The sequence below is a fragment of the Diuraphis noxia genome, unplaced genomic scaffold (genome assembly GCF_037042655.1).
Source record: "Diuraphis noxia isolate RWA-SAM2 unplaced genomic scaffold, SU_Dnox_SAM2 contig0004, whole genome shotgun sequence".
Taxonomy (NCBI): Eukaryota; Metazoa; Arthropoda; class Insecta; order Hemiptera; family Aphididae; genus Diuraphis; species Diuraphis noxia.
Genome location: NW_028301714.1, coordinates 6291832 through 6314636, shown reverse-complemented (window position 1 = coordinate 6314636; position 22805 = coordinate 6291832). Strand labels below are relative to the sequence as shown.

The following is a 22805-nucleotide window of genomic DNA, read 5'->3' as shown; positions in this document are numbered from 1 at the left end:
GACAATCGCTGACGTGCTAAGTATTAATTTTTTGTTAAAGCTTATGGAAAGTCCACATCATAGTGGCAGATATGTGAAAACTGATAGTGATTCACCAACTGAGTACACAGACAGAAAACAACTAGTTGAAGACCATATTATCGTAAAGGATCAATATCCGGTAGCAAACCCTATATTTAGTCCTCCGATTTGGTACAGAAACGGTCAAGTAAGTACCCATCTACACATTATAGGCTAATATTTGGACAATCGCTGACGTGCTAAGTATTAATTTTTTGTTAAAGCTTATGGAAAGTCCACATAAAAGTGGCAGAGATGTGAACTCTGAAAGTGATTCACCAACTGAGTACACAGACAGAAAACAACTAGTTGAAGACCATATTATCGTAAAGGATCAATATCCGGTAGCAAACCCGATATTTAATCGTTCGATTTGGTACAGAAACGGTCAAGTAAGTACCCATCTACACATTATAGGCTAATATTTGGACAATCGCTGACGTGCTAAGTATTAATTTTTTGTTAAAGCTTATGGAAAGTCCACATCATAGTGGCAGATATGTGAAAACTGAAAGTGATTCACCAACTGAGTACACAGACAGAAAACAACTAGTTGAAGACCATATTATCGTAAAGGATCAATATCCGGTAGAAAACCCGATATTTAATCCTTCGATTTGGTACAGAAACGGTCAAGTAAGTACCCATCTACACATTATAGGCTAATATTTGGACAATCGCTGACGTGCTAAGTATTAATTTTTTGTTAAACCTTATGGAAAGTCCACATCATAGTGGCAGAGATGTGAAAACTGAAAGTGATTCACCAACTGAGTACACAGACAGAAAACAACTAGTTGAAGACCATATTATCGTAAAGGATCAATATCCGGTAGCAAACCCTATATTTAGTCCTCCGATTTGGTACAGAAACGGTCAAGTAAGTACCCATCTACACATTATAGGCTAATATTTGGACAATCGCTGACGTGCTAAGTATTAATTTTTTGTTAAAGCTTATGGAAAGTCCACATAAAAGTGGCAGAGATGTGAACTCTGAAAGTGATTCACCAACTGAGTACACAGACAGAAAACAACTAGTTGAAGACCATATTATCGTAAAGGATCAATATCCGGTAGCAAACCCGATATTTAATCGTTCGATTTGGTACAGAAACGGTCAAGTAAGTACCCATCTACACATTATAGGCTAATATTTGGACAATCGCTGACGTGCTAAGTATTAATTTTTTGTTAAAGCTTATGGAAAGTCCACATCATAGTGGCAGAGATGTGAACTCTGAAAGTGATTTACCAACTGAGTACACAGACAGAAAACAACTAGCTGAAGACCATATTATCGTAAAGGATCAATGTCCGGTAACAAACCCGTTATTTAATCCGCCGATTTGGTACAGAAACGGTAAAGTAAGTACCCATCTAAATTTTAGAGTCTAATATAATATGGTTTAAGAAGATCTCTGAATTCTAGTTATCAATTTATTATTATAGATTGTAAAATGTCCGCATCGTTGTTGTAAAAGCAAATTATGTTCATTCTGGAAACCCAAAACCAAATCACAAGCCAATAAAGGCAATATCATGGGAGGTGATGATACGGTTCCAGAGCAGAAATGTTATTCAACACTGAAAGACATGATCGATGATGTAAGTATCCATCTACACATTATAGCCTAATAATTGGACAATCGCTGACGTGCTAAGTATTAATTTTTTGTTAAAGCTTATGGAAAGTCCACATCATAGTGGCAGAGATGTGAAAACTGAAAGTGATTCACCAACTGAGTACACAGACAGAAAACAACTAGTTGAAGACCATATTATCGTAAAGGATCAATATCCGGTAGCAAACCCGATATTTAATCGTTCGATTTGGTACAGAAACGGTCAAGTAAGTACCCATCTACACATTATAGGCTAATATTTGAACAATCGCTGACGTGCTAAGTATTAATTTTTTGTTAAAGCTTATGGAAAGTCCACATCATAGTGGCAGAGATGTGAACTCTGAAAGTGATTCACCAACTGAGTACACAGACAGAAAACAACTAGTTGAAGACCATATTATCGTAAAGGATCAATATCCGGTAGCAAACCCTATATTTAGTCCTCCGATTTGGTACAGAAACGGTCAAGTAAGTACCCATCTACACATTATAGGCTAATATTTGGACAATCGCTGACGTGCTAAGTATTAATTTTTTGTTAAAGCTTATGGAAAGTCCACATCATAGTGGCAGATATGTGAACTCTGAAAGTGATTCACCAACTGAGTACACAGACAGAAAACAACTAGTTGAAGACCATATTATCGTAAAGGATCAATATCCGGTAGCAAACCCAATATTTAATCGTTCGATTTGGTACAGAAACGGTCAAGTAAGTACCCATCTACACATTATAGGCTAATATTTGGACAATCGCTGACGTGCTAAGTATTAATTTTTTGTTAAAGCTTATGGAAAGTCCACATCATAGTGGCAGAGATGTGAACTCTGAAAGTGATTCACCAACTGAGTACACAGACAGAAAACAACTAGTTGAAGACCATATTATCGTAAAGGATCAATATCCGGTAGCAAACCCGATATTTAATCGTTCGATTTGGTACAGAAACGGTCAAGTAAGTACCCATCTACACATTATAGGCTAATATTTGGACAATCGCTGACGTGCTAAGTATTAATTTTTTGTTAAAGCTTATGGAAAGTCCACATCATAGTGGCAGATATGTGAAAACTGATAGTGATTCACCAACTGAGTACACAGACAGAAAACAACTAGTTGAAGACCATATTATCGTAAAGGATCAATATCCGGTAGCAAACCCGATATTTAATCGTTCGATTTGGTACAGAAACGGTCAAGTAAGTACCCATCTACACATTATAGGCTAATATTTGGACAATCGCTGACGTGCTAAGTATTAATTTTTTGTTAAAGCTTATGGAAAGTCCACATCATAGTGGCAGATATGTGAAAACTGAAAGTGATTCACCAACTGAGTACACAGACAGAAAACAACTAGTTGAAGACCATATTATCGTAAAGGATCAATATCCGGTAGAAAACCCGATATTTAATCCTTCGATTTGGTACAGAAACGGTCAAGTAAGTACCCATCTACACATTATAGGCTAATATTTGGACAATCGCTGACGTGCTAAGTATTAATTTTTTGTTAAACCTTATGGAAAGTCCACATCATAGTGGCAGAGATGTGAAAACTGAAAGTGATTCACCAACTGAGTACACAGACAGAAAACAACTAGTTGAAGACCATAAAATCGTAAAGGATCAATATCCGGTAGCAAACCCTATATTTAATCCTCCGATTTGGTACAGAAACGGTCAAGTAAGTACCCATCTACACATTATATGCTAATATTTGGACAATCGCTGACGTGCTAAGTATTAATTTTTTGTTAAAGCTTATGGAAAGTCCACATCATAGTGGCAGAGATGTGAACTCTGAAAGTGATTCACCAACTGAGTACACAGACAGAAAACAACTAGTTGAAGACCATATTATCGTAAAGGATCAATATCCGGTAGCAAACCCGATATTTAATCGTTCGATTTGGTACAGAAACGGTCAAGTAAGTACCCATCTACACATTATAGGCTAATATTTGGACAATCGCTGACGTGCTAAGTATTAATTTTTTGTTAAAGCTTATGGAAAGTCCACATCATAGTGGCAGATATGTGAAAACTGAAAGTGATTCACCAACTGAGTACACAGACAGAAAACAACTAGTTGAAGACCATATTATCGTAAAGGATCAATATCCGGTAGAAAACCCGATATTTAATCCTTCGATTTGGTACAGAAACGGTCAAGTAAGTACCCATCTACACATTATAGGCTAATATTTGGACAATCGCTGACGTGCTAAGTATTAATTTTTTGTTAAACCTTATGGAAAGTCCACATCATAGTGGCAGAGATGTGAAAACTGAAAGTGATTCACCAACTGAGTACACAGACAGAAAACAACTAGTTGAAGACCATAAAATCGTAAAGAATCAATATCCGGTAGCAAACCCTATATTTAATCCTCCGATTTGGTACAGAAACGGTCAAGTAAGTACCCATCTACACATTATATGCTAATATTTGGACAATCGCTGACGTGCTAAGTATTAATTTTTTGTTAAAGCTTATGGAAAGTCCACATCATAGTGGCAGAGATGTGAACTCTGAAAGTGATTCACCAACTGAGTACACAGACAGAAAACAACTAGTTGAAGACCATATTATCGTAAAGGATCAATATCCGGTAGCAAACCCGATATTTAATCGTTCGATTTGGTACAGAAACGGTCAAGTAAGTACCCATCTACACATTATAGGCTAATATTTGAACAATCGCTGACGTGCTAAGTATTAATTTTTTGTTAAAGCTTATGGAAAGTCCACATCATAGTGGCAGAGATGTGAAAACTGAAAGTGATTCACCAACTGAGTACACAGACAGAAAACAACTAGTTGAAGACCATATTATCGTAAAGGATCAATATCCGGTAGCAAACCCTATATTTAGTCCTCCGATTTGGTACAGAAACGGTCAAGTAAGTACCCATCTACACATTATAGGCTAATATTTGGACAATCGCTGACGTGCTAAGTATTAATTTTTTGTTAAAGCTTATGGAAAGTCCACATCATAGTAGCAGAGATGTGAACACTGAAAGTGATTCACCAACTGAGTACACAGACAGAAAACAACTAGTTGAAGACCATATTATCGTAAAGGATCAATATCCGGTAGCAAACTCTATATTTAATCCTCCGATTTGGTACAGAAACGGTCAAGTAAGTACCCATCTACACATTATAGGCTAATATTTGGACAATCGCTGACGTGCTAAGTATTAATTTTTTGTTAAAGCTTATGGAAAGTCCACATCATAGTGGCAGAGATGTGAACTCTGAAAGTGATTCACCAACTGAGTACACAGACAGAAAACAACTAGTTGAAGACCATATTATCGTAAAGGATCAATATCCGGTAGCAAACCCGATATTTAATCGTTCGATTTGGTACAGAAACGGTCAAGTAAGTACCCATCTACACATTATAGGCTAATATTTGGACAATCGCTGACGTGCTAAGTATTAATTTTTTGTTAAAGCTTATGGAAAGTCCACATCATAGTGGCAGATATGTGAAAACTGATAGTGATTCACCAACTGAGTACACAGACAGAAAACAACTAGTTGAAGACCATATTATCGTAAAGGATCAATATCCGGTAGCAAACCCTATATTTAGTCCTCCGATTTGGTACAGAAACGGTCAAGTAAGTACCCATCTACACATTATAGGCTAATATTTGGACAATCGCTGACGTGCTAAGTATTAATTTTTTGTTAAAGCTTATGGAAAGTCCACATAAAAGTGGCAGAGATGTGAACTCTGAAAGTGATTCACCAACTGAGTACACAGACAGAAAACAACTAGTTGAAGACCATATTATCGTAAAGGATCAATATCCGGTAGCAAACCCGATATTTAATCGTTCGATTTGGTACAGAAACGGTCAAGTAAGTACCCTTCTACACATTATAGGCTAATATTTGGACAATCGCTGACGTGCTAAGTATTAATTTTTTGTTAAAGCTTATGGAAAGTCCACATCATAGTGGCAGATATGTGAACTCTGAAAGTGATTCACCAACTGAGTACACAGACAGAAAACAACTAGTTGAAGACCATATTATCGTAAAGGATCAATATCCGGTAGCAAACCCGATATTTAATCGTTCGATTTGGTACAGAAACGGTCAAGTAAGTACCCATCTACACATTATAGGCTAATATTTGGACAATCGCTGACGTGCTAAGTATTAATTTTTTGTTAAAGCTTATGGAAAGTCCACATCATAGTGGCAGAGATGTGAACTCTGAAAGTGATTTACCAACTGAGTACACAGACAGAAAACAACTAGCTGAAGACCATATTATCGTAAAGGATCAATGTCCGGTAACAAACCCGTTATTTAATCCGCCGATTTGGTACAGAAACGGTAAAGTAAGTACCCATCTAAATTTTAGAGTCTAATATAATATGGTTTAAGAAGATCTCTGAATTCTAGTTATCAATTTATTATTATAGATTGTAAAATGTCCGCATCGTTGTTGTAAAAGCAAATTATGTTCATTCTGGAAACCCAAAACCAAATCACAAGCCAATAAAGGCAATATCATGGGAGGTGATGATACGGTTCCAGAGCAGAAATGTTATTCAACACTGAAAGACATGATCGATGATGTAAGTATCCATCTACACATTATAGCCTAATAATTGGACAATCGCTGACGTGCTAAGTATTAATTTTTTGTTAAAGCTTATGGAAAGTCCACATCATAGTGGCAGAGATGTGAAAACTGAAAGTGATTCACCAACTGAGTACACAGACAGAAAACAACTAGTTGAAGACCATATTATCGTAAAGGATCAATATCCGGTAGCAAACCCGATATTTAATCGTTCGATTTGGTACAGAAACGGTCAAGTAAGTACCCATCTACACATTATAGGCTAATATTTGAACAATCGCTGACGTGCTAAGTATTAATTTTTTGTTAAAGCTTATGGAAAGTCCACATCATAGTGGCAGAGATGTGAAAACTGAAAGTGATTCACCAACTGAGTACACAGACAGAAAACAACTAGTTGAAGACCATATTATCGTAAAGGATCAATATCCGGTAGCAAACCCTATATTTAATCCTCCGATTTGGTACGAACGGTCAAGTAAGTTCCCATCTACACATTATAGGCTAATATTTGGACAATCGCTGACGTGCTAAGTATTAATTTTTTGTTAAAGCTTATGGAAAGTCCACATCATAGTGGCAGAGATGTGAACACTGAAAGTGATTCACCAACCGAGTACACAGACAGAAAACAACTAGTTGAAGACCATATTATCGTGAAGGATCAATATCCTTTAGCAAACCCTATATTTAATCCTCCGATTTGGTACAGAAACGGTCAAGTAAGTACCCATCAACACATTATAGGCTAATAATTGGACAATCGCTGACGTGCTAAGTATTAATTTTTTGTTAAAGCTTATGGAAGGTCCACATCATAGTGGCAGAGATGTGAAAACTGAAAGTGATTCACCAACTGAGTACACAGACAGAAACAACTAGTTGAAGACCATATTATCGTAAAGGATCAATATCCGGTAGCAAACCCTATATTTAATCCTCCGATTTGGTACAGAAACGGTCAAGTAAGTACCCATCTACACATTATAGGCTAATATTTGGACAATCGCTGACGTGCTAAGTATTAATTTTTTGTTAAAGCTTATGGAAAGTCCACATCATAGTGGCAGAGATGTGAACACTGAAAGTGATTCACCAACTGAGTACACAGACAGAAAACAACTAGTTGAAGACCATATTATCGTAAAGGATCAATATCCGGTAGCAAACTCTATATTTAATCCTCCGATTTGGTACAGAAACGGTCAAGTAAGTACCCATCTACACATTATAGGCTAATATTTGAACAATCGCTGACGTGCTAAGTATTAATTTTTTGTTAAAGCTTATGGAAAGTCCACATCATAGTGTCAGAGATGTGAACACTGAAAGTGATTCACCAACTGAGTACACAGACAGAAAACAACTAGTTGAAGACCATTTTATCGTAAAGGATCAATATCCGGTAGCAAACCCTATATTTAATCCTCTGATTTGGTACAGAAACGGTCAAGTAAGTACCCATCTACACATTATAGGCTAATATTTGGACAATCGCTGACGTGCTAAGTATTCATTTTTTGTTAAAGCTTATGGAAAGTCCACATCATAGTGGCAGAGATGTGAACACTGAAAGTGATTCACCAACTGAGTACACAGACAGAAAACAACTAGTTGAAGACCATATTATCGTAAAGGATAAATATCCGGTAGCAAACCCTATATTTAATCCTCTGATTTGGTACAGAAACGGTCAAGTAAGTACCCATCTACACATTATAGGCTAATATTTGGACAATCGCTGACGTGCTAAGTATTCATTTTTTGTTAAAGCTTATGGAAAGTCCACATCATAGTGGCAGAGATGTGAACACTGTAAGTGATTCACCAACTGAGTACACAGACAGAAAACAACTAGTTGAAGACCATATTATCGTAAAGGATCAATATCCGGTAGCAAACCCGATATTTAATCGTTCGATTTGGTACAGAAACGGTCATTTAAGTACCCATCTACACATTATAGGCTAATATTTGAACAATCGCTGACGTGCTAAGTATTAATTTTTTGTTAAAGCTTATGGAAAGTCCACATAAAAGTGGCAGAGATGTGAACTCTGAAAGTGATTCACCAACTGAGTACACAGACAGAAAACAACTAGTTGAAGACCATATTATCGTAAAGGATCAATATCCGGTAGCAAACCCGATATTTAATCGTTCGATTTGGTACAGAAACGGTCAAGTAAGTACCCATCTACACATTATAGGCTAATATTTGGACAATCGCTGACGTGCTAAGTATTAATTTTTTGTTAAAGCTTATGGAAAGTCCACATCATAGTGGCAGAGATGTGAACTCTGAAAGTGATTTACCAACTGAGTACACAGACAGAAAACAACTAGCTGAAGACCATATTATCGTAAAGGATCAATGTCCGGTAACAAACCCGTTATTTAATCCGCCGATTTGGTACAGAAACGGTAAAGTAAGTACCCATCTAAATTTTAGAGTCTAATATAATATGGTTTAAGAAGATCTCTGAATTCTAGTTATCAATTTATTATTATAGATTGTAAAATGTCCGCATCGTTGTTGTAAAAGCAAATTATGTTCATTCTGGAAACCCAAAACCAAATCACAAGCCAATAAAGGCAATATCATGGGAGGTGATGATACGGTTCCAGAGCAGAAATGTTATTCAACACTGAAAGACATGATCGATGATGTAAGTATCCATCTACACATTATAGCCTAATAATTGGACAATCGCTGACGTGCTAAGTATTAATTTTTTGTTAAAGCTTATGGAAAGTCCACATCATAGTGGCAGAGATGTGAAAACTGAAAGTGATTCACCAACTGAGTACACAGACAGAAAACAACTAGTTGAAGACCATATTATCGTAAAGGATCAATATCCGGTAGCAAACCCGATATTTAATCGTTCGATTTGGTACAGAAACGGTCAAGTAAGTACCCATCTACACATTATAGGCTAATATTTGAACAATCGCTGACGTGCTAAGTATTAATTTTTTGTTAAAGCTTATGGAAAGTCCACATCATAGTGGCAGAGATGTGAAAACTGAAAGTGATTCACCAACTGAGTACACAGACAGAAAACAACTAGTTGAAGACCATATTATCGTAAAGGATCAATATCCGGTAGCAAACCCTATATTTAATCCTCCGATTTGGTACGAACGGTCAAGTAAGTTCCCATCTACACATTATAGGCTAATATTTGGACAATCGCTGACGTGCTAAGTATTAATTTTTTGTTAAAGCTTATGGAAAGTCCACATCATAGTGGCAGAGATGTGAACACTGAAAGTGATTCACCAACCGAGTACACAGACAGAAAACAACTAGTTGAAGACCATATTATCGTGAAGGATCAATATCCTTTAGCAAACCCTATATTTAATCCTCCGATTTGGTACAGAAACGGTCAAGTAAGTACCCATCAACACATTATAGGCTAATAATTGGACAATCGCTGACGTGCTAAGTATTAATTTTTTGTTAAAGCTTATGGAAGGTCCACATCATAGTGGCAGAGATGTGAAAACTGAAAGTGATTCACCAACTGAGTACACAGACAGAAACAACTAGTTGAAGACCATATTATCGTAAAGGATCAATATCCGGTAGCAAACCCTATATTTAATCCTCCGATTTGGTACAGAAACGGTCAAGTAAGTACCCATCTACACATTATAGGCTAATATTTGGACAATCGCTGACGTGCTAATTATTAATTTTTTGTTAAAGCTTATGGAAAGTCCACATCATAGTGGCAGAGATGTGAACACTGAAAGTGATTCACCAACTGAGTACACAGACAGAAAACAACTAGTTGAAGACCATATTATCGTAAAGGATCAATATCCGGTAGCAAACTCTATATTTAATCCTCCGATTTGGTACAGAAACGGTCAAGTAAGTACCCATCTACACATTATAGGCTAATATTTGAACAATCGCTGACGTGCTAAGTATTAATTTTTTGTTAAAGCTTATGGAAAGTCCACATCATAGTGTCAGAGATGTGAACACTGAAAGTGATTCACCAACTGAGTACACAGACAGAAAACAACTAGTTGAAGACCATTTTATCGTAAAGGATCAATATCCGGTAGCAAACCCTATATTTAATCCTCTGATTTGGTACAGAAACGGTCAAGTAAGTACCCATCTACACATTATAGGCTAATATTTGGACAATCGCTGACGTGCTAAGTATTCATTTTTTGTTAAAGCTTATGGAAAGTCCACATCATAGTGGCAGAGATGTGAACACTGAAAGTGATTCACCAACTGAGTACACAGACAGAAAACAACTAGTTGAAGACCATATTATCGTAAAGGATCAATATCCGGTAGCAAACCCGATATTTAATCGTTCGATTTGGTACAGAAACGGTCATTTAAGTACCCATCTACACATTATAGGCTAATATTTGAACAATCGCTGACGTGCTAAGTATTAATTTTTTGTTAAAGCTTATGGAAAGTCCACATCATAGTGGCAGAGATGTGAACACTGAAAGTGATTCACCAACTGAGTACACAGACAAAAAACAACTAGTTGAAGACCATATTATCGTAAAGGATAAATATCCGGTAGCAAACCCTATATTTAATCCTCTGATTTGGTACAGAAACGGTCAAGTAAGTACCCATCTACACATTATAGGCTAATATTTGGACAATCGCTGACGTGCTAAGTATTCATTTTTTGTTAAAGCTTATGGAAAGTCCACATCATAGTGGCAGAGATGTGAACACTGTAAGTGATTCACCAACTGAGTACACAGACAGAAAACAACTAGTTGAAGACCATATTATCGTAAAGGATCAATATCCGGTAGCAAACCCGATATTTAATCGTTCGATTTGGTACAGAAACGGTCATTTAAGTACCCATCTACACATTATAGGCTAATATTTGAACAATCGCTGACGTGCTAAGTATTAATTTTTTGTTAAAGCTTATGGAAAGTCCACATCATAGTGGCAGAGATGTGAAAACTGAAAGTGATTCACCAACTGATTACACAGACAGAAAACAACTAGTTGAAGACCATACTATCGTAAAGGATCAATATCCGGTAGCAAACCCTAAATTTAATCCTCCGATTTGGTACGAACGGTCAAGTAAGTTCCCATCTACACATTATAGGCTAATATTTGGACAATCGCTGACGTGCTAAGTATTAATTTTTTGTTAAAGCTTATGGAAAGTCCACATCATAGTGGCAGAGATGTGAACACTGAAAGTGATTCACCAACTGAGTACACAGACAGAAAACAACTAGTTGAAGACCATATTATCGTAAAGGATCAATATCCGGTAGCAAACCCTATATTTAATCCTCTGATTTGGTACAGAAACGGTCAAGTAAGTACCCATCTACACATTATAGGCTAATATTTGGACAATCGCTGACGTGCTAAGTATTAATTTTTTGTTAAAGCTTATGGAAAGTCCACATCATAGTGGCAGAAATGTGAATTCTGAAAGTGATTCACCAACTGAGTACACAGACAGAAAACAACTAGTTGAAGACCATATTATCGTAAAGGATCAATATCCGGTAGCAAACCCTATATTTAATCCTCCGATTTGGTACAGAAACGGTCAATTAAGTACCCATCTACACATTATAGGCTAATATTTGGACAATCGCTGACGTGCTAAGTATTAATTTTTTGTTAAAGCTTATGGAAAGTCCACATCATAGTGGCAGAGATGTGAACACTGAAAGTCATTCACCAACTGAGTACACAGACAGAAAACAAGTAGTTGAAGTCCATATTATCGTAAAGGATCAATATCCGGTAGCAAACCCTATATTTAATCCTCCGATTTGGTACAGAAACGGTCAAGTAAGTACCCATCTACACATTATAGGCTAATATGTGAACAATCGCTGACGTGCTAAGTATTAATTTTTTGTTAAAGCTTATGGAAAGTCCATATCATAGTGGCAGAGATGTGAAAACTGAAAGTGATTCACCAACTGAGTACACAGACAGAAAACAACTAGTTTAAGACCATATTATCGTAAAGTTTCAATATCCGGTAGCAAACCCTATATTTAATCCTCCGATTTGGTACAGAAACGGTCAAGTAAGTACCCATCTACACATTATAGGCTAATATTTGGACAATCGCTGACGTGCTAAGTATTAATTTTTTGTTAAAGCTTATGGAAAGTCCACATCATAGTGGCAGAGATGTGAACACTGAAAGTGATTCACCAACTGAGTACACAGACAGAAAACAACTAGTTTAAGACCATATTATCGTAAAGGATCAACATCCGGTAGCAAACCCTATATTTAATCCTCCGATTTGGTACAGAAACGGTCAAGTAAGTACCCATCTACACATTATAGGCTAATATTTGGACAATCGCTGACGTGCTAAGTATTAATTTTTTGTTAAAGCTTATGGAAAGTCCACATCATAGTGGCAGAGATGTGAACACTGAAAGTGATTCACCAACTGAGTACACAGACAGAAAACAACTAGTTGAAGACCATATTATCGTAAAGGATCAATATCCGGTAGCAAACCCGATATTTAATCGTTCGATTTGGTACAGAAACGGTCATTTAAGTACCCATCTACACATTATAGGCTAATATTTGAACAATCGCTGACGTGCTAAGTATTAATTTTTTGTTAAAGCTTATGGAAAGTCTACATCATAGTGGCAGAGACGTGAAAACTGAAAGTGATTCACCAACTGAGTACACAGACAGAAAACAACTAGTTTAAGACCATATTATCGTAAAGGATCAACATCCGGTAGCAAACCCTATATTTAATCCTCCGATTTGGTACAGAAACGGTCAAGTAAGTACCCATCTACACATTATAGGCTAATATTTGAACAATCGCTGACGTGCTAAGTATTAATTTTTTGTTAAAGCTTATGGAAAGTCCACATCATAGTGGCAGAGATGTGAAAACTGAAAGTGATTCACCAACTGATTACACAGACAGAAAACAACTAGTTGAAGACCATATTATCGTAAAGGATCAATATCCGGTAGCAAACCCTAAATTTAATCCTCCGATTTGGTACGAACGGTCAAGTAAGTTCCCATCTACACATTATAGGCTAATATTTGGACAATCGCTGACGTGCTAAGTATTAATTTTTTGTTAAAGCTTATGGAAAGTCCACATCATAGTGGCAGAGATGTGAACACTGAAAGTGATTCACCAACTGAGTACACAGACAGAAAACAACTAGTTGAAGACCATATTATCGTAAAGGATCAATATCCGGTAGCAAACCCTATATTTAATCCTCCGATTTGGTACAGAAACGGTCAATTAAGTACCCATCTACACATTATAGGCTAATGTTTGGACAATCGCTGACGTGCTAAGTATTAATTTTTTGTTAAAGCTTATGGAAAGTCCACATCATAGTGGCAGAGATGTGAACACTGAAAGTGATTCACCAACTGAGTACACAGACAGAAAACAACTAGTTGAAGACCATTTTATCGTAAAGGATCAATATCCGGTAGCAAACCCTATATTTAATCCTCCGATTTGGTACAGAAACGGTCAATTAAGTACCCATCTACACATTATAGGCTAATGTTTGGACAATCGCTGACGTGCTAAGTATTAATTTTTTGTTAAAGCTTATGGAAAGTCCACATCATAGTGGCAGAGATGTGAACACTGAAAGTGATTCACCAACTGAGTACACAGACAGAAAACAACTAGTTGAAGACCATTTTATCGTAAAGGATCAATATCCGGTAGCAAACCCTATATTTAATCCTCCGATTTGGTACAGAAACGGTCAATTAAGTACCCATCTACACATTATAGGCTAATATTTGGACAATCGCTGACGTGCTAAGTATTAATTTTTTGTTAAAGCTTATGGAAAGTCCACATCATAGTGGCAGAGATGTGAACACTGAAAGTGATTCACCAACTGAGTACACAGACAGAAAACAAGTAGTTGAAGACCATATTATCGTAAAGGATCAATATCCGGTAGCAAACCCTATATTTAATCCTCCGATTTGGTACAGAAACGGTCAAGTAAGTACCCATCTACACATTATAGGCTAATATTTGAACAATCGCTGACGTGCTAAGTATTAATTTTTTGTTAAAGCTTATGGAAAGTCCACATCATAGTGGCAGAGATGTGAACACTGAAAGTGATTCACCAACTGAGTACAAAGACAGAAAACAACTAGTTGAAGACCATATTATCGTAAAGGATCAACATCCGGTAGCAAACCCTATATTTAATCCTCCGATTTGGTACAGAAACGGTCAAGTAAGTACCCATCTACACATTATAGGCTAATATTTGGACAATCGCTGACGTGCTAAGTATTAATTTTTTGTTAAAGCTTATGGAAAGTCCAGATCATAGTGGCAGAGATGTGAACACTGAAAGTGATTCACCAACTGAGTACACAGACAGAAAACAACTAGTTGAAGACCATATTATCGTAAAGGATCAATATCCGGTAGCAAACCCGATATTTAATCGTTCGATTTGGTGCAGAAACGGTCAAGTAAGTACCCATCTACACATTATAGGCTAATATTTGGACAATCGCTGACGTGCTAAGTATTAATTTTTTGTTAAAGCTTATGGAAAGTCCACATCATAGTGGCAGAGATGTGAACACTGAATGTGATTCACCAACTGAGTACACAGACAGAAAACAACTAGTTTAAGACCATATTATCGTAAAGGATCAACATCCGGTAGCAAACCCTATATTTAATCCTCCGATTTGGTACAGAAACGGTCAAGTAAGTACCCATCTACACATTATAGGCTAATATTTGGACAATCGCTGACGTGCTAAGTATTAATTTTTTGTTAAAGCTTATGGAAAGTCCACATCATAGTGGCAGAGATGTGAACACTGAAAGTGATTCACCAACTGAGTACACAGACAGAAAACAACTAGTTGAAGACCATATTATCGTAAAGGATCAATATCCGGTAGCAAACCCGATATTTAATCGTTCGATTTGGTACAGAAACGGTCATTTAAGTACCCATCTACATATTATAGGCTAATATTTGAACAATCGCTGACGTGCTAAGTATTAATTTTTTGTTAAAGCTTATGGAAAGTCCACATCATAGTGGCAGAAATGTGAATTGTGAAAGTGATTCACCAACTGAGTACACAGACAGAAAACAACTAGTTGAAGACCATATTATCGTAAAGGATCAATATCCGGTAGCAAACCCGATATTTAATCGTTCGATTTGGTGCAGAAACGGTCAAGTAAGTACCCATCTACACATTATAGGCTAATATTTGGACAATCGCTGACGTGCTAAGTATTAATTTTTTGTTAAAGCTTATGGAAAGTCCACATCATAGTGGCAGAGATGTGAACACTGAAAGTGATTCACCAACTGAGTACACAGACAGAAAACAACTAGTTTAAGACCATATTATCGTAAAGGATCAACATCCGGTAGCAAACCCTATATTTAATCCTCCGATTTGGTACAGAAACGGTCAAGTAAGTACCCATCTACACATTATAGGCTAATATTTGGACAATCGCTGACGTGCTAAGTATTAATTTTTTGTTAAAGCTTATGGAAAGTCCACATCATAGTGGCAGAAATGTGAATTGTGAAAGTGATTCACCAACTGAGTACACAGACAGAAAACAACTAGTTGAAGACCATATTATCGTAAAGGATCAATATCCGGTAGCAAACCCGATATTTAATCGTTCGATTTGGTGCAGAAACGGTCAAGTAAGTACCCATCTACACATTATAGGCTAATATTTGGACAATCGCTGACGTGCTAAGTATTAATTTTTTGTTAAAGCTTATGGAAAGTCCACATCATAGTGGCAGAGATGTGAAAACTGAAAGTGATTCACCAACTGAGTACACAGACAGAAAACAACTAGTTTAAGACCATATTATCGTAAAGGATCAACATCCGGTAGCAAACCCTATATTTAATCCTCCGATTTGGTACAGAAACGGTCAAGTAAGTACCCATCTACACATTATAGGCTAATATTTGAACAATCGCTGACGTGCTTAGTATTAATTTTTTGTTAAAGCTTATGGAAAGTCCACATCATAGTGGCAGAGATGTGAAAACTGAAAGTGATTCACCAACTGATTACACAGACAGAAAACAACTAGTTGAAGACCATATTATCGTAAAGGATCAATATCCGGTAGCAAACCCTAAATTTAATCCTCCGATTTGGTACGAACGGTCAAGTAAGTTCCCATCTACACATTATAGGCTAATATTTGGACAATCGCTGACGTGCTAAGTATTAATTTTTTGTTAAAGCTTATGGAAAGTCCACATCATAGTGGCAGAGATGTGAACACTGAAAGTGATTCACCAACTGAGTACACAGACAGAAAACAACTAGTTGAAGACCATATTATCGTAAAGGATCAATATCCGGTAGCAAACCCTATATTTAATCCTCTGATTTGGTACAGAAACGGTCAAGTAAGTACCCATCTACACATTATAGGCTAATATTTGGACAATCGCTGACGTGCTAAGTATTAATTTTTTGTTAAAGCTTATGGAAAGTCCACATCATAGTGGCAGAAATGTGAATTCTGAAAGTGATTCACCAACTGAGTACACAGACAGAAAACAACTAGTTGAAGACCATATTATCGTAAAGGATCAATATCCGGTAGCAAACCCTATATTTAATCCTCCGATTTGGTACAGAAACGGTCAATTAAGTACCCATCTACACATTATAGGCTAATGTTTGGACAATCGCTGACGTGCTAAGTATTAATTTTTTGTTAAAGCTTATGGAAAGTCCACATCATAGTGGCAGAGATGTGAAAACTGAAAGTGATTCACCAACTGAGTACACAGACAGAAAACAACTAGTTGAAGACCATATTATCGTAATGTTTCAATATCCGGTAGCAAACCCTATATTTAATCCTCCGATTTGGTACAGAAACGGTCAAGTAAGTACCCATCTACACATTATAGGCTAATATTTGGACAATCGCTGACGTGCTAAGTATTAATTTTTTGTTAAAGCTTACGGAAAGTCCACATCATAGTGGCAGAAATGTGAATTCTGAAAGTGATTCACCAACTGAGTACACAGACAGAATACAACTAGTTGAAGACCATATTATCGTAAAGGATCAATATCCGGTAGCAAACCCGATATTTAATCGTTCGATTTGGTACAGAAACGGTCAAGTAAGTACCCATCTACACATTATAGGCTAATATTTGGACAATCGCTGACGTGCTAAGTATTAATTTTTTGTTAAAGCTTATGGAAAGTCCACATCATAGTGGCAGAGATGTGAACTCTGAAAGTGATTCACCAACTGAGTACACAGACAGAAAACAACTAGTTGAAGACCATATTATCGTAAAGGATCAATATCCGGTAGCAAACCCGTTATTTAATCCTCCGATTTGGTACAGAAACGGTAAAGTAAGTACCCATCTAAATTTTAGAGTCTAATATAATATGGTTTAAGAAGATCTCTGAATTCTAGTTATCAATTTATTATTATAGATTGTAAAATGTCCGCATTGTTGTTGTAAAAGCAAATTATGTTCATTCTGGAAACCCAAAAGCAAATCACAAGCCAATAAAGGCAATATCATGGGAGGTGATGATACGGTTCCAGAGCAGAAATGTTATTCAACACTGAAAGACATGATCGATGATGTAAGTATCCATCTACACATTATAGCCTAATAATTGAACAATCGCTGACGTGCTAAGTATTAATTTTTTGTTAAAGCTTATGGAAAGTCCACATCATAGTGATTAGTGGCACAGATGTGAACGTTAAATGTATTTTTCCAACTGAGTACACAGACAGACTAGTTGAAGATCATATTATTATTAATATTAATTTTTCATAAATATAATAAATTATAAATAATTATAAATGTAATAAAAATTGTGTAATTGTGTAAAATCTAATATTATCTAAGTACCTTAGATGCTTGTGATAATTCAGAAATACACTCATTTATCACTGTAGATGTTGGTTCTATGGTTTCTCTAGTACGTTTTTTAATATTACACACTGCTATATTTGCTTCCACTTTAGCAGCGTCAGAGTCGTGAGTGTGATTGTTTATGTGCTTAAGAATAACTAAGTCTGTTATACCAGTATGAACACGAGCCTTACACTCTCGTTTATATCTACATCGCCAAAACCGTTTTAAATTTAAACATTTAAACCATCAGAACTAAAAGCATCAAATAAATACATAAAACCGTCATTCAAAAAAACTTCACCCATCGCGATTCGAATTAATAATAAACGACATTTTACATATACATATGTACACTACCACGCAATTTGTATACAACTAACAAGATAATAAGTGTGTATTTTCGTGTATTACAAAATGTGATATAAATGGTTGTAATAACCAATAAGTTTAAAGTTATATATTATACCTATTTTTATTATAGGTGTACCTATTGCCAAAACGATAAAATTTAATCTATAGGTAATAGGCACGTGATAATCAATAATAATCGATAATGTTCGATAATGTTCGCTATGATACGATACCATTGGTTATATTACTAACAAATATAATATCAATGGTTTTATAATTTATAAATAGGTAAACACCTATAAAATATAAACAAGAACTATTAGTTTTTAATTTTTAGTTTTTTTTTTTTAATTGTATAAATTTTAAATTAAATTTATAATTATAATTATTTTTTTTTTTTTTTGACGTTCAATTGTCCCCGCGTCCAAACAACCACGTCCAAACGGCTACGTCCATTTGTCCCTATTCGACATAATATTATTATAGCTTAAAAATGAGTCCTCGTCCATAGAGACTAGAGAGGCCTGGCCCATTGGGATTTGAAACTTTTACATATTTTATTATATTTGGCATAAAACGATGTAATTTTCAAAACATTTAGAATTTAGATTCATTTTAAAATATAGCCTATCTATACTACAAAACTATTCACGACGTATTCATTTTACACACGTATACACGAAACAAAGTTGAAAGTCAATTACAATATCTAATAAGTAATAAAAATAATTAATACTATAATTTTGTAATATCAATATATCATAATGATTTAATATCAATAACATAATAAATAAAATATTTTTTGTCAAAATTAAATCAACTCACTAATTCGTCACATATAACTAAAAGTAAAATAAATTAATATAATAACAACATAAATATATCATATTATAAAATATTCTTGACAGTAATATTATATATAGTTTGACGGGCGCATGTAAACTCCGCCACAAGTACCATTTTTTACTGTAAACTCCGCCAGAAAAAAAAAAACAGGTAAAATTGGGTTCATGTAAACTCCGCCACTGAAAAAATCAGGTAAAATTGAGTTCATGTAAACTCCGCCAGTGAAGAAAATCAAATAGTAGTATAAAATCAATATGATATATTTAAAAAAAAAAAAAATATAATATAATATCATATCATATCGATCACATTAAATATTTAAATCATAGTACAAAAAAATCATAATAAATAATCCAAAATCATATTTTTCATAATAATAATTAATAATTGTCCACATAATATAATAAAAAATAAATAAATAATCGTTATACCTAATAATATAAAATCATATTTTCTATAATAATAATTAAGAATCGTTCACAATAAAATATTTAAATCATAGTATAAAAAATCATAATAAATAATCCAAAATCATATTTTTCATAATAATAATTAATAATTGTCAACATTAAATATACATAAATCACAGTCAAAAAATAATAAATAAATAATCGTCCACATAATATAATAAAATATAATAATAAATAATTGTTATAAATATTGTCATGCATGAAAACTAAAATGATGTGATACAATTTGCAAATATTCTAAGTCTTGTATTTCTTTATTAGTATACCTATTCATAGCATCCTGTAATACTGTCATTTTTTTTTATTTCGAATTTTTTAGCTGATTTACTTGAGATATGCCATTTAGTTTAATATAAGTTTGGGTTTGAAATTCGATAAGAACTTTACTAAAAATGTGAACATTCGGATGACTTTTATAAAATGAATTTTTCAGATGACTATGAAAGGATTCACAGGCATTTGTTGTTCGATTTAAATTTGCATTTTGATCAGCCCACAAATGAGGAGGAAACGCTGCGTCATTACTTATATAATTGTCAACAAGGTAATCTGAGAACTTAGTTACTCTAGGGTCGGATGGCATGATTGCTTCTAAAGTAAATGCAAATACATTGGAAACTTTTTCGGGAGATAAAAATAATAATCCGAAACATAGATGAAGCCACTTACTTATTTCTGATTCACTTTTATATTCAACACTCAGTCCAAAGTTTTGAATTGCCCTCCACCATGATTGGCTGAGATGAAATCTACATCCTACTAGATTAACATCAGGCCATATTTTTTCGCATGCATTATGAATTGCTAATTCAAAATCGACAACTATTTCTGTTGGACTAAAAACTAAATTTAACTCTAAACATTTTGCACAGATTGATTTGAAACAATTAATGTAAGTCTCTTGTTTTTTATCTTTTAAAAGACAGAAGACAAGTGGTATATAATGTCCATTAAAATAGCCATGCAAAGTAAATAATTGATAAAAAAATTTAACACAATAATCAAACGTTCCATCCATATAAATTGTTTCTGAGGTACATAAATATTTTAGATTTGTAATACAACTATATATAATAATCTCACTATCGAAATCAGATAAAATTAAAAAACTTTCATCTCTGATCGTTTTTGGTGCCATCTGAATAAGCGAAGAGATAACTTCAGATCGCGAAGTTGGAACTGGTGGCATTCATTTTCTACGTGCATTATACATGTTTCTCTTTACCAACGACATGTCATTTGAAGTTAAATTTGTAGAGTTTTTTATTGTACTACTACAACATTCTAATCCCATGTTTAATATTTTAGCTAAAAGAAAAAATATATTGGTATTTAATATTTTATCTATAAGAAGTGTATGCCATCTACAAAAAATGACTACATGTGTCGTATGCAATCTCTCATTGATCATTTTTTTTTCTGTTTATGTAGATAGCATACGATACGTGTACCTATTTTATTACTATTTAATTATGAAATGTATTTACCCGGTTTATCACGAATATCTTCCACCGCTTTTCTCTTTACACAACTACTTATTTCTTGTCTTTCTAGTGTTTGGATTGAAATTGGAAGGCATGAAGTAATGTGTGTATCATTTTCAAAATGTGTTAAGCAATATTATGTTGCTCAGATCCAACAGTTTTTATACATGCATTACAGTTTTTGTTATTACACCTCCATTTTATTTCACCAGACGCGTATTTTATATTTTTATTATACTTATAATTTTTAAATACAACCAATAAATTGCCTCGTTGACCAGTAATTAATTTTATATTATTACTATCTTGCGACATATTTCGTTCGGCATATACAAATATCGGAAGTATCGGAAATATCGGAGACACGCAGACTACGAATGATTATGTTCGTCAATGTATACGACTTCACGTATACCATACCTACAGCCGATATCATCATTGGAAATCCTGATTTCAGATAATATGAAGATAAAACTATTAATAATTTGAATCGCTCTAACCTTGACAATATTTTATCAATTTTGACATATATCATCACAATAGATGTAAACGTATTTAATGTGAGAAGGCACGTGGCAATGCGAGAGCTGTCGCACTGACCAGGTAAAAAAAAAAAACTGGCGGAGTTTACATATACCCATTATAGGTAAGAAAAAAAAACTGGGGGAGTTTACCATAGACCTATTATTACCTTTTTATCTCGACCGATATTCTGGCGGAGTTTACAATCGCCCAAATGATACAACTACAGTTTAGTGTTTAGAACTCTAAACATCTTTCAGAATTATAAAAATATGAACTATAGCCCTAATATTAAAAAAGGTATGCAATAAGTGGGTACTGCTCCCCTATACAATAGATTTTGGGAGGTTCAGTAGCGTATTTAAGGGAAGGAAGGGTCTGGACGACCCCCCAGAACCTCTCAAAAAAAAAAACTAAAATTCTTACATAATTGCAGAACCCGATTATTAGAGGCACGAGCAATCGCGAGGACATAGTTTTTTTACAACGAACAAATTACTATGTAAAATGTAGTTTAAAATTAGTTACAACAGCTAAAATAGATATATGATCCTGCACATAGGTGAAACTAGAAAATTGTATTAGGACAAGCCAAATGAAAAATATGAAAAAATTCTAACTATAAAATAAGTTTTTTTATTTAAATTTTAAATTTTATTATGTCGGTATATTATCCAGTTAGTATTAGGTCAGGACATGGCCTTAGTGGCCTGACTCGTAGTTTCGCCTATGTTCCTGCAGCATGGTTTTAAGTAATAAGTATATAGAAATTATACATTTATAGTAATGTTATTTCAAATTACGACTTATAAACTGAGGACATCCCCAGAAAAATTTTAAAATACGCCACCGAGGTGGA

At 34.8% G+C, this 22805-nt stretch overlaps 8 protein-coding genes and 2 long non-coding RNA genes across 16 annotated transcripts; all 10 read left to right on the top strand.

Annotated features, from left to right (window-relative positions):
• The first annotated feature begins 43 nt into the window (after window positions 1-43).
• On the top strand, window positions 44-4382 carry LOC149055576 (uncharacterized). The gene is made up of 7 exons (XM_089225789.1): window positions 44-208; window positions 285-452; window positions 529-696; window positions 2233-2400; window positions 2965-3132; window positions 3697-3864; window positions 4185-4382. The coding sequence occupies exons 1-7, from the start codon at window positions 44-46 to the stop codon at window positions 4380-4382; spliced, it is 1203 nt and encodes a 400-aa protein (XP_089081915.1).
• On the top strand, window positions 710-1942 carry LOC149055577 (uncharacterized). The gene is made up of 5 exons (XM_089225545.1): window positions 710-940; window positions 1017-1184; window positions 1261-1428; window positions 1513-1668; window positions 1745-1942. The coding sequence occupies exons 1-5, from the start codon at window positions 776-778 to the stop codon at window positions 1940-1942; spliced, it is 855 nt and encodes a 284-aa protein (XP_089081671.1). The 5' UTR covers window positions 710-775.
• A 32-nt stretch (window positions 4383-4414) lies between the features above and the next one.
• LOC149055575 (uncharacterized) lies at window positions 4415-5078 on the top strand. The gene is made up of 2 exons (XM_089225333.1): window positions 4415-4596; window positions 4673-5078. Exons 1-2 carry the CDS (start codon window positions 4432-4434, stop codon window positions 4868-4870), a joined length of 363 nt encoding a protein of 120 aa, XP_089081459.1. The 5' UTR covers window positions 4415-4431; the 3' UTR covers window positions 4871-5078.
• An 85-nt stretch (window positions 5079-5163) lies between these two features.
• Window positions 5164-9251, top strand: LOC149055573 (uncharacterized). The gene is made up of 7 exons (XM_089225786.1): window positions 5164-5328; window positions 5405-5572; window positions 5842-6060; window positions 7350-7517; window positions 7594-7761; window positions 7838-8005; window positions 9054-9251. The coding sequence occupies exons 1-7, from the start codon at window positions 5164-5166 to the stop codon at window positions 9249-9251; spliced, it is 1254 nt and encodes a 417-aa protein (XP_089081912.1).
• LOC149055574 (uncharacterized) lies at window positions 6607-7341 on the top strand. The gene is made up of 3 exons (XR_016191337.1): window positions 6607-6786; window positions 6863-7030; window positions 7107-7341. It is a non-coding gene; the product is annotated as an uncharacterized LOC149055574 (long non-coding RNA).
• Window positions 9252-9300: 49 nt separating the features above from the next.
• LOC149055572 (uncharacterized) lies at window positions 9301-10011 on the top strand. Its single transcript, XR_016191336.1, has 3 exons — window positions 9301-9463; window positions 9540-9707; window positions 9784-10011. It is a non-coding gene; the product is annotated as an uncharacterized LOC149055572 (long non-coding RNA).
• A 663-nt stretch (window positions 10012-10674) lies between these two features.
• Window positions 10675-14355, top strand: LOC149055571 (uncharacterized). Of its 4 annotated transcripts, none has more exons than XM_089225331.1 (7): window positions 10675-10926; window positions 11247-11412; window positions 11489-11656; window positions 11733-11904; window positions 11977-12144; window positions 12221-13362; window positions 13439-14355. In XM_089225331.1, the coding sequence occupies exons 1-3, from the start codon at window positions 10762-10764 to the stop codon at window positions 11509-11511; spliced, it is 354 nt and encodes a 117-aa protein (XP_089081457.1). In that variant the 5' UTR covers window positions 10675-10761; the 3' UTR covers window positions 11512-11656; window positions 11733-11904; window positions 11977-12144; window positions 12221-13362; window positions 13439-14355. The 4 variants fall into 4 exon arrangements, with proteins under 4 accessions (XP_089081457.1, XP_089081458.1, XP_089081456.1 ...); XM_089225332.1 differs by having other exon boundaries at window positions 11733-12144; window positions 13439-14046; window positions 14171-14355; XM_089225330.1 differs by having other exon boundaries at window positions 11733-12144.
• Window positions 14356-14396: 41 nt separating this feature from the next.
• LOC149055570 (uncharacterized) lies at window positions 14397-16319 on the top strand. Of its 2 annotated transcripts, XM_089225325.1 has the most exons (7): window positions 14397-14582; window positions 14659-14826; window positions 14903-15070; window positions 15391-15558; window positions 15635-15802; window positions 15879-16046; window positions 16123-16319. In XM_089225325.1, the coding sequence occupies exons 1-3, from the start codon at window positions 14418-14420 to the stop codon at window positions 14990-14992; spliced, it is 423 nt and encodes a 140-aa protein (XP_089081451.1). In that variant the 5' UTR covers window positions 14397-14417; the 3' UTR covers window positions 14993-15070; window positions 15391-15558; window positions 15635-15802; window positions 15879-16046; window positions 16123-16319. The 2 variants fall into 2 exon arrangements, with proteins under 2 accessions (XP_089081451.1, XP_089081452.1); XM_089225326.1 differs by lacking the exon at window positions 15635-15802 and having other exon boundaries at window positions 15391-15542.
• Window positions 16320-16341: 22 nt separating this feature from the next.
• Window positions 16342-17538, top strand: LOC149055569 (uncharacterized). Its single transcript, XM_089225776.1, has 4 exons — window positions 16342-16532; window positions 16609-16776; window positions 17097-17264; window positions 17341-17538. Exons 2-4 carry the CDS (start codon window positions 16612-16614, stop codon window positions 17536-17538), a joined length of 531 nt encoding a protein of 176 aa, XP_089081902.1. The 5' UTR covers window positions 16342-16532; window positions 16609-16611.
• Window positions 17539-17558: 20 nt separating this feature from the next.
• On the top strand, window positions 17559-21649 carry LOC149055568 (uncharacterized). 3 transcript variants are annotated; one of them, XR_016191335.1, is made up of 4 exons: window positions 17559-17752; window positions 17837-17992; window positions 20374-20484; window positions 21495-21649. XR_016191335.1 is itself a non-coding variant. In XM_089225327.1 (3 exons), the coding sequence occupies exons 1-3, from the start codon at window positions 17588-17590 to the stop codon at window positions 20413-20415; spliced, it is 363 nt and encodes a 120-aa protein (XP_089081453.1). In that variant the 5' UTR covers window positions 17559-17587; the 3' UTR covers window positions 20416-20550. The 3 variants fall into 3 exon arrangements, 2 of the variants coding, with proteins under 2 accessions (XP_089081453.1, XP_089081454.1); XM_089225327.1 differs by lacking the exon at window positions 21495-21649 and having other exon boundaries at window positions 20374-20550; XM_089225328.1 differs by lacking the exons at window positions 20374-20484; window positions 21495-21649 and adding an exon at window positions 18069-18313 and having other exon boundaries at window positions 17562-17752.
• Window positions 21650-22805: the final 1156 nt, after the last annotated feature.